The sequence below is a fragment of the Chiroxiphia lanceolata genome, chromosome 2 (genome assembly GCF_009829145.1).
Source record: "Chiroxiphia lanceolata isolate bChiLan1 chromosome 2, bChiLan1.pri, whole genome shotgun sequence".
Lineage (NCBI taxonomy): Eukaryota > Metazoa > Chordata > Aves > Passeriformes > Pipridae > Chiroxiphia > Chiroxiphia lanceolata.
In genome coordinates, this window is record NC_045638.1 from 13,373,443 (window position 1) to 13,383,644 (window position 10,202).

A 10,202-nucleotide genomic window follows, 5' to 3' on the forward strand; every position below is an offset into this window, starting at 1 on the left:
CTCCGGATACCGCCCGTGCCCCGGCGGGATCGGGGACCCCTCTCGGACAGGCGGCGCGACAGCCCTGCCTGTCCCTGCTCTCCCACTCGCAGTGTCGCGGTTCGCCCTCCCCGGCTTGGCCGGCACCCGGCAAAGCGGAGGGAAGGGAAGGCGCCCGCGGCTCCGCGCAGTTTCTCCCGGGCGAGCAGGGAAGCCTCGGCGGGGAAGCCCCGGCGGAGCCGCCCGGCACAGGCAGGGCGAGCACAAGAGGCAGCAGCTCCTCTGCTGAGCCGAGCCTCCCCAAGGGCACCCCGGGTCTTCTTAGCTTTTTTTTTGTTTGTTGGCTGGTTTGGGTTTTGGGGTGGGTCTTTTTTAGTTACTGAGTTAATGGATTAATTGCCACTCCTGCTGGGGACGGCAAGAGCTTCCCGGAGCTGAGCACCGACAGCAAACGGCAGCTTTGCGCGCCTGCCAAGGCTATGGGCCCCCCCCGCGGGCAAAGCGGGGCCCGCCGGCCGCGCACGTCGGGGAGCTTCCCGCGGGCATCGCCCTGGCCCGCGGGTCAGGGAGGAAACGAGGAGGGAGGAATGAGGGGCAGGAGCCCTGCGCGAGCCCGCTTACAGAGAGGGGACGACCTCGAGTGTAACGCTTGTCCCCGCGCGGCACGGACGGACACGCGTCTGTGGAGCTTGGGAGCGTGTGCGTGTGCGCACACGGGCGTGGACACAGCCAGGACGGCGTTGTGCCCACGCCGGCACGGACATACACACGAACTTGCTTATCTTTTCTCTTAATTCTCGCTGGTCAATTAGGAGAAGTCAGATCCGCACGGGAATTGCGGCACGAGCAGGGAAAATGGGGTTGTCTCCGCTCCGGCGCTGGGGGCTGGAAATGACCCAAGCGAGCAGACGGGTTATTTGTGGTCACCGGGAGCAGTTTCTCCGACATGTTTGTGCTTGCGGGAGTCCGGGACCAGGAGGGCATATGTGAGCAGGGGACGCTCAGTAAGCTGTACCGTGCCCATCAAAACTGAGCCCAAACTGCCCAAACGGGGAGCCTGAACTTGTGACCGCTCAACAGGGAGGGAAAAGGAGAGAGCATAAAAAACCCGTCAGAAGTCTTCCGGCCCAGAAACGGCGTTGAAAGCGCCGGTGGAGGGGAGATGCGTGTGCGGTGAAAGACGGAAGCTGTCAGGGCAGGGAGGGGGATGCCGGCCAGCACCGCGCCAGGCTGCGCGCCCTGCCCTACCCGAGGGAAGCTCTCCCCGGCTACCGCATTTCGCTGCGCCAGACCCCGCCGCGCCCTCGCACCTGAAGGCGCTGCCCAGGGGTTTGTTACAGTGAAATCCCGAGCTCGGACACCGGTATTTCAAACGCCGGCTGCGAGCGCGGCGGGTGCGCGCCCCTGCGCGTCCCCGCGCCAGGCCAGCGGCAGAGCCGCCCGCGGGAAAACGCGGCGCGGATTCCCCGGCGGCGCCCACGCCATCCCGCTCGAGCATCGCCGGGGGTGAGGGAAGGGGCGGGCGGGGAGCGGGACGCCGTCGGGGCGGGGTGGGGGAGGACAGGGCAAGGCGTTCCACGAAGGCGCCTCCGCCCATGCCGGCCGCCCCCGACGGCTCCCCCGAGCGGGTCCCCGCCGGCTGCCGCCCCCACGGAGCGGGGGCGGGGCGCGGCGGGAGGGGCGGGGCGGGGCAGGGGGGCAGGGCGGTGACTCGGGGCGGGCGCCGATCCGGGGCGCTCCGAGCCGGGCTTTGCCGGGCGCCGTCTGTCGGCGGCCGCCCGGCCTCCGGCGGGAGCCAATCAGGGGGCGGCTGCCCGCACGTGGAGCCGAGGGGACTCAAGAGCGCCGCGGCCGCCGCTCACTCCCCCCGTGACGGGCGTCCCGGCGGCACCGGGCAGCGCCGCGGGGGCGTCCGCGCCGCCGCTCCCGCCTCGGCCCCACGGCTCGGCCCCGCCGCCGCCGCCGCCATGAGCGGCCCCTACCCGGAGGAGAGCTGCGCCGAGCGCCCCGAGTGCAAAAGTAAATCGCCAACTTTGCTGTCCTCCTACTGCATCGACAGCATCCTGGGCCGGCGGAGCCCCTGCAAGGTGCGGCTGCTCGGCACCGCGCCCGCCCTGCCCGCCATCGCCGCTCGCCCCGACACCGACAAGGCCGCGCAAGGTAAGCCCCGCCGCCCCGTTCCGCTCGTCCCATCCCTTTTCCCTGGCGTCGGGCAGGGCCGGCTCTGTGTCTCCCCTCCGCGCACAGCCCACGGCTCGGCCCCGGCCTCGCTCCCCGCCCGCACCGCACGGCCGGGCGCGGCCTCGGAGCTGCGGCCGCCGTTATCCCGTTACTGTGCTTGTTGGCGGCTGCTGTGCTGCCAGGGAGCGCGGCCGGAGCCGTGCCCGGAATTCAGTCCTTCTGGGGGGGTATCGGATACCGGCGCTTTAGGCTTCTCTTGCTTTCGATGTAGATTTAATTTTTTAATTTAAAATAAATCGGTGCGAGCTGTGATTTGTGGTCGCTCGTTCGCCTTAGACCTGTACCGAGTCTCGGCGAGCGAGCTGGGGCCGCGCCCGGCAGGAGCAGGCGGTGAACACGGGGCGCCGGCAGCCGCCGCCCTCGGCCCGAAGTTGGTAGCAGCCCCCTCCGGGGCCGCGGGGAGCCCGGCTGGGCAGCTCCCGCGGGCGGCCTCGCTCCCGCTTTTCCCGGCGTACACAGGCGGGCGGGATTCTTTCCTCTAAAAACAAAGCCAGACTTTGGGAGTGTGGGGAGACGATAGGAGGGGGAACAAAACAAAAAAAAGCTATTGAAGGAACCTTGGACCGCCAGTGCTGCCCCGCCGTGCGGGATGGAGTCCGGCGCTGGCCGCTGTCGGAGAGGGACCGGCGCAAGCCCGGGGCTGCCCGAGCCCCTGGAGCCTGTCCCGCCTCTGAGCGGGGCGCTGGGCCGGGAGCAATTTCTTCTCAGGCCGGGAGCAGGGGCTGGTCTGAGGAACGGGTTGGGGGGGGTGTCTTACCACCGTACGGGATGGAAAATGATGCCTGAAAGGTGGCTGCGGGACTGGGATCTCGCCCTGGGCTTTTCGCCCAGATCCTGCTGACCGTGTCTCTCTCTTCCTTTCTCTCTTTCCTCCGCACCCTTCTCTCCCCAACACCTGCCCGCTCCGTCTGACTGCTGCGGCCGCCTACGCCACTCTCCTGGCTCAGGGTCCCCTAAGGGCAGCCCACCTTTCGAGCCGGCCGAGCTGCACCTTCCCCCCAAACTGCGCCGACTCTACGGGCCGGGCGGGGGCCGGCTGCTGCCGCCGCGGGCGGCGGGGCCGCGGGGGGACCGGCCCGAGGGGCGACCGGAGGGGGGCGCCGGCCCCGTGCCCGCCGCCGCCCCGTGGGACACGCTGAAGATCAGCCAGGCGCCCCAGGTCAGCATCAGCCGCAGCAAGAGCTACCGCGAAAACGCGCCCTTCGTGGCGCCGCCGCCCGCCCGGGACGAGCTGGGCAGCCCCGCTGCGCACGTCGAGGAGCGGCCGGGCCCTGCCGCGCCGGCCGCCGAGGAGGAAGAGGAGGAGGAGGACGAAGAGATGTTGGAAGAGGAGGAGGACGAGGAGGAAGAGGAGCTGGAAGACGACGAGGAGGAGGAGCTGCTGGGCGAGGACGGCGGGGGGCTGCTGAAGGATGCCCGCCGGGGCGCGGCCGCAGCCCCCGGGGCGGAGGGCGGGGATCTGTCCCCCAAGGAGGAGCTGCTGCTGCACCCCGAGGACGGCGAGGGCAAAGACGGCGAGGAGAGCGTCTGCCTCTCGGCCGGCAGCGACTCCGAGGAGGGGCTGCTCAAGAGGAAGCAGCGCCGCTACCGCACCACCTTCACTAGCTACCAGCTGGAGGAGCTGGAGAGGGCCTTCCAGAAAACCCACTACCCCGATGTCTTCACCAGGTACCGGCGCCGGAGCCTCGGCCGAGCGCGGAGAGGGCGAGCCCCGGGGGGACGGGATGGGGCCGCAGTGCGTGTGCTGCACCCCTGTCTCCAAACCGACCCCGAGGGTGAATCCTGCCTCGGGCACCCTCGGGCTGGGAGGAGACAGGGAACATTGCCGGGCTCCGGAGGGACTCAAGCCGGCAGCGCCCGGGCAGGCCCGCCTGAAGGCCGCCGCCGGGGGCTATTTTTACCCCCTGCCCACACCTCCTCTTGCCGCGGCCGCCGGCGGGATCGGTTACGCGCTCCTCGTGGGCTGGAGCCTGGCCCGGCCCGGGGAAGCCCCGGCAGGGGCACAGATCAAAGCGCCGCTGCCTAAAAATACTGGCCTGGCACGTCGGGGCCTCTCGCTGCCCGGAGCCGCCTCCGAGGAGCCCCGCGGGGCCCGGCTCGACTCTGTCCGCACTTTCGGGGTCATTTTTCCGTTGAGAATGGGAGCTCGGTGGCGGTGGGTCTGGCCGCCGGCTCCTCTGCGGAAAGTGCAGGCAGGAAGAGAGGCAGAGCCGCCAGCCCCCTCCCTGCGGTGCCCTAAAACTGCAGCTCCCCCCTCCCGCGTTAAGGCCAGAGGGGGGCTGAGTCCCCAGAGCTGCCCTTTTCGATCACGGAGATCCTCCCGGCTTCTCGTTTGTTTTTCCCGGGAAGGAGAGGGGGGATGTTGGGGCAGGAGTGTCCGCGGGGGCGTTTTGTTGCCCGGCCTTCGAAGCCGCGCATCGCCCGCGGGTCTCACGTCGGGGCGCTGCCTGGCCCTGGCCTCGGGAGCGGCTGCCCGGGCTGTGTAGGAACATACCGCGCTTTTTTTCGTTGGTGTTTTTTACGGCTTTGGCTTTTTCGCTGGTGTCTTTTACGGCTTTGGCTTTTTCTCCGGGGCTTTTCACGCCCGGCGGGCGGCCGTGTCCTGGTTACGCTGGGAATGCTCCTCTCTCGGGCACAGAGCTGATGAGCGATTTTCCAGCGCCTTAGTGTTTCCCGATTTGCCTTGATTGCGGCAACGCGAATCGCAGTATGGGGCTGCCCAGCTGCTGTCCGTCCCCTACACCGCGGCTTGCGGCGGGGACCGGCCAAATTTGGGGAGCGGCGGGGAGGGGGTTCCAAAACCCGAGAGTCCCGAGTGACGCCCAGCTCGGTGGCAACAAGGACAGGCGGTATCCGCCCGCGGCCTGGCTCTGCTTCCCCTGGGCACCGGGATTTTGGGCGCGGAAGCCTCGGGGTGCCCCGGGCTGACGGCGGCGTGTGTGTCTCCCCCAGGGAGGAGCTGGCCATGAGGCTCGATCTGACCGAAGCCCGAGTGCAGGTGAGTGGCGGCGGCGGGACCGGGACGGGCGCGTCCCTCGGCGGTGCCAGGGAGGAGAGCAGCCCTGGCCCTTGCAGGGCCGAGCTATCGGCTGGCGAAAACCCGTGTCATTAAAACTCAGGGCCCCCACGGGGCTTCGGTTGTTAGAGACCCGCTCGGCCGCAAGTCGGGTATTTGGCTGCCATCAAATCTCCAATCGGGCTTCATAAAAGCCCACTTAGTGCTAGAACAAACAGGGCCATTTGAAGGCGAAATGTTGTTTGATTTCCTCTCCGGCTGCACAAGGAGCTGGCTAATGCTATTTGATTTCCCATTTTTGATAGCAATAAGCCTGCATTGATCTAATAGTGAGTGAGTGCAATGCTATTAAAGGTGTTTGCCGCCCCATACCAGAGAGCATTTCCCAACCCGGGTCTCATAACCAAAGAGACGATAAACATTGGGATGCCCTGATTGCCAACAGAAAACAGATGTCTCTGGGTTTGAAGCTGAGCAAATCACTTTACAGTTAAAATCGGGCGCTGATAAAGCATAATAAATTCCATATGGCTCATTTAATACACAACAGCTTCTTGCATTAGAGGGGCTAATGATGAGATTTGTCCCCTCCTTTCTGTTGACACATTTCTCCATTGTCAAACAGAGATGTGACAGCAAATCAGTATTTTCAGCTCAGGGGAACAAGTCGTGGGAAAGTTAAATAACTTTTTTAAAAGAAAGACACCCCCTTTCTCTCTCCTCTATTCATGGCAGAAGATGTAATTAAGCGAATATGAATTATGAGAGTCCCTTCGTTTACCTTTGGGCGTACTCAGACTTATTAATTCAATAAGGGGGAATTGTAGCGAGGACAGCTTGCTAATTGAGTTTTAGCAGGGAGAGACGCTCCCTCCATGCCAGGCTGTTGCCTTCCCTGCGAACGCAATGCCTCTTCCTCGTGGGTACCCAGATGGGAGTGCGGGGAGATCAGCTCTCACTGAACAACTGCACGGAGAGACCCACAGCACTGTTGCCTTTCTCCCTTCCCGGAGAGAAGGGTTCTCACGCTGAGCTTACAAAACTCAGCCTAATGGGGAAAACTCAGTCCACACTTGCCCCAAAAGATTTACAAACGTCTGTCTCTCTCTAAGTCTCTCTCTCTTTAGGTGTGTGTGATGATCGCACACTTGGTTATTAAGGGAATACTTTATTTTCCTTTGAAATGCGGTATTTTTTCCTCTACCTCTCTGCTGGTTTAAGCCCGTATTAGTTCACGATTGTTGCTTTGTGGGAGGGGTAAAAGAGAGAAAGGACGGCAGTGCCGCGGCACCCTAACTAACTTTCATAAAATAGATCCTAAAAGGGCAGCCTGGAAAGCTATATTTGCTACTTTGGTTGACGTCTGAAACGAAGAAATAGTTTTTGAGGCAGTGAAATTCACGATTTTTTCCCTCTCTTTAAATCTGAAGGGGGAAAAAAAAAGTACCCTTCCCAAACGATATAATTTGCAAATATGCTCTTTAGAGAAAAAAAAAAAAAGCGGTGTGGGTGTGAGTGTGGAATAATTTCCGCATAGTCCCCTTGGGAAATCGTATTCCTGCTGTTCCAGTGCTGGGAGAGCCGCCCCCGGCGCCGACAGCTGCCCCGCACCGCCGACCTGCCACGAACGAGTGTGGAGGTGCGGAACTGCTGCGCCCCTGCGGGAGCCAGGGCTCGGGGCAGGGCCGGGGGATCACCGAGAGCTCCGGCGTGGGTCGGCACCGCCCAGAGCTGCAGCGCGGCTCTGACACGCGTGTATCCCGCGGGCCGGCCCCTTTTTGGGGTGCCCTCGCTTTGGGGGCTGCGGAGGAGCGGGCGTCGTCGGGCCGGTGCGGGGCTCCTGCGCGGCTCGCCCCGCCGAGGGCGCGGGCAGGCGTATTAAAACCGGTCTTTCTTTTGGCTTTCAGGTATGGTTCCAGAACCGTAGGGCTAAGTGGCGGAAGAGGGAAAAGGCTGGGGCTCAGACACACCCCCCAGGTTTGCCTTTCCCTGGTCCCCTGTCAGCAACTCACCCCCTCAGTCCATACCTTGATGCTAGTCCTTTCCCTCCTCATCACCCAGCTCTAGACTCCGCCTGGACCGCCGCCGCCGCCGCGGCCGCCGCCTTTCCCAGCCTGCCGCCGCCGCCCCCCGGCTCCGCGGCGCTGCCCCCCGGCGGGACCCCGCTCGGCCTCGGCACCTTCCTGGGCGCGGCCGTGTTCCGCCACCCTGCCTTCATCAGCCCCGCCTTCGGCAGGTACCGCCCGCCCACGCGCGACCCGGCACCGGGGGGGCCCTCGGGGCGGGGGTGGCGACGGCTCCGGGGCCGGACCGCGGGGTTATCGCGGAGGGATCTCGGCCCCACGCGGGACCCGCCGCGCGCGGCCGCCCCGGCGTTCGAACTTGGAGCGCTCGGCATCCGGCGCCGATTGGGCGCCGCGCGGGTCACGTGCTCCCGTCTCGGCCTCCTATTGGGCGAGGGCGGCCCTCGCGCCCGCCCCCCTCGCGGCCGCGGGTGCCCCGTGGGGGCGGACGGGCCCGGCCATGGCGGCGGCGGCGGCGGCGGCGGGAGCACGGGCGGTCCAGCGGGGCAGGGGCGCGGCAGAGGCCCCACGGAAACGGGTGCTCCCACGCAGACACTAAATTGTTGCGTGGGTTGCCCAAGGTGCACGCGTGGCCTCTGCTTTACTGGGGTGGCGAGAGTTGCTGGTGTTCGGCCGTTCGGGGTGAACAGAAGCTGTGACATCCCGGGCGCCCTAAGCGCCTCCGGCCGGGGGTGTCCGTCGGGAGCGAATTTTTAGCTGTGGGCGTAAGCGGGGCCGAGCAGCTTCCACGGGTTCTTGTCGGGTCGAGCTCCCGTGGGCTCCGCGTTCCTCCACGCGAAGCGTCCGTGGCCGAAGCCGGGGAACCCCCGGGCAGTGCCGGCAGAGCTGCCGCGGAGCCGCGGCCGCCCCGTCGGGGCGCAGAGCGGGCCGCTGGGGCAGGCGGAGGGCGAAGGACCCGGCTAACGGAACGCTGCCTTCCTAGCACCAGGGGTTTCCCTTTTTTATTTTTTTTTTTTATCTCTCCCTAGGGAGAAACCCCCTTCGCATCCTCCTCCCTGCCGGCTGTACCCCCCGGGAACACAAGGCGGGGAGGACCAGCCTCAGCGATTTTTCCTCTTTTTTTTTTATTTTTTTTATTTTCCCCCACAAAACTATCTTTTGCATCCCCGGCGTCGGGTATTCCCAGCGAGTCTCTGTCTCCGCCGCGTCCCCGCCTGGCGGGGAGGAGGCGAGCGGGGCCATGCGGTCCCCGGCTCGGCGGTGACGGCCCGTCTGTGCTTCCCTTGCAGGCTCTTTTCCACCATGTCCCCCCTGGGCAGCGCCTCCAGCGCCGCGGCCCTGCTGCGGCAGCCGGCGCCGGCCGCCGAGGGCGCGGTGGGCTCGGCGGGGCTGGGGGACCCGGCCAGCGCCGCCGCCGACCGGCGGGCATCCAGCATCGCCGCCCTGCGGCTGAAGGCCAAGGAACACGCCGCCCAGCTCACCCAGCTCAACATCCTCCCCGGCAACAGCACGGGGAAAGAGGTGTGCTAAGGCATGGCCGCCGTCCGCGGGGTTCGGGTTAGGTTTTGGGTTTTTTTTTTAGAGGGGGAGAGGGGAAAAAAGAGAGAGGGGGGGAGAAAAGAGGAGAGTAAATACGCGAATCAATAAAGGTCACCTCAGACAGCACGAATCAAGACCAAACGGGAGGAAAAAATAGTAACGATTTTTTAAAAAAGAGGACCAGCAGCTGAGACTGTGGTGGGTTCTCGGTTTAGGAACTTGGAGACAGCGAGCGCCTCTCGCATCACACGAGTGAACCGACACTTGCAAGCTCCTGAATAAGTAACTCCTTGGCTGGTACATTTCTTAAATGTACGACGTGTCCATTTCCTCTCTGAACACTAAGGGGGGGGGGGAGTAAAAAAAAAAAAAAAAAAAAAAAAAAGCCCTAATAAAAGTTACTATATACTAGCGTTTCATACACTAAATATTTTTCCTTCTGTTTATCTGGCAAGAAAAAAAAAAGAAAAAACAAATAGAATTGTAATTAAGAAAGAGAAAAAAAATAGAGAAGCAAAGTGGAGGGGAAAGCTGTCCCCATCTTCTTAAAATAACATCCTAGAAAGTTCAGTTGATCTGTTAGAAGCGCTGGAAAACTATTTTACATGTTGGTGCAACGAGCTGCATATGCTAACCAAGGATGCTGCCAGTGCAGACTGAAAGTAAATTTGATACTGTAAGATAACCAGTGCACTTAAGAGAAAGGGTATATCTTTTTCTTGTTATATTCTTTATCACTACACCAACCAAGGTTTTTATATCAAACCAAAGGGAAATACACTGCTAGAATATGGACTGTTTAAGTCACTAAACTGTGATTATTGATTCTGTACATACCATTGTTATAAAAAAGAACAGAGCTTTGTATATTTGAAATGTTATAAAACAATTGCACTCAGTGTAGTGTTGTAAAAGTTTGTCATTCTGTAGATTCTTACTGTGTTGTAGATATAATAGGGTTCCTAGACAAATATTTATGTACAAACCCTTTATTTAACTTATTAACTGTAGAGGTTTCTGAAACCCTCAAGAGGCGATGGTACAGTACTTTTTCGTGTAATGTCGTTATTGTTAACACTTTTCCTTGCTATCCGGTGGAGAAGTGCCACGTTCAGAAAAAAATAAACAAAAATATATGTTTAACAAAAAAAAAGAAAAAGGAACAAAAGAAAAAGCAAAAAGCCCGGTCCTTGCGGGGGCTGCAGGGCCACCGGGGCCGGGGGCGCCCAGGGCTCAGCCCCGCCGAGCCGGCCGGGGGCTGCACTCCGCCAACCCCGCCGCCGGGGACCCCCCACGGGGTTTGGGTGGGCGAGGGTCGCTCGGTCGCGGTCGACGGCCAAAGCTTAGGCGGGGTAGAAACGAGGTGCCGGCGGCCCCGTTCGCCAGGGGATTTGCAGATCGCG

The 10,202-nt window shown here is 62.6% G+C and overlaps 1 protein-coding gene across 2 annotated transcripts; it reads left to right on the top strand.

The window, feature by feature from the left end:
• Positions 1-1,822: 1,822 nt before the first annotated feature.
• Positions 1,823-9,846, top strand: ARX (aristaless related homeobox). 2 transcript variants are annotated; one of them, XM_032679040.1, is made up of 6 exons: positions 1,823-2,139; positions 3,168-3,888; positions 5,173-5,218; positions 7,144-7,213; positions 7,298-7,472; positions 8,550-9,846. In XM_032679040.1, exons 1-6 carry the CDS (start codon positions 1,947-1,949, stop codon positions 8,788-8,790), a joined length of 1,446 nt encoding a protein of 481 aa, XP_032534931.1. In that variant the 5' UTR covers positions 1,823-1,946; the 3' UTR covers positions 8,791-9,846. The 2 variants fall into 2 exon arrangements, with proteins under 2 accessions (XP_032534931.1, XP_032534930.1); XM_032679039.1 differs by having other exon boundaries at positions 7,144-7,472.
• The last annotated feature ends 356 nt before the right edge of the window (positions 9,847-10,202 follow it).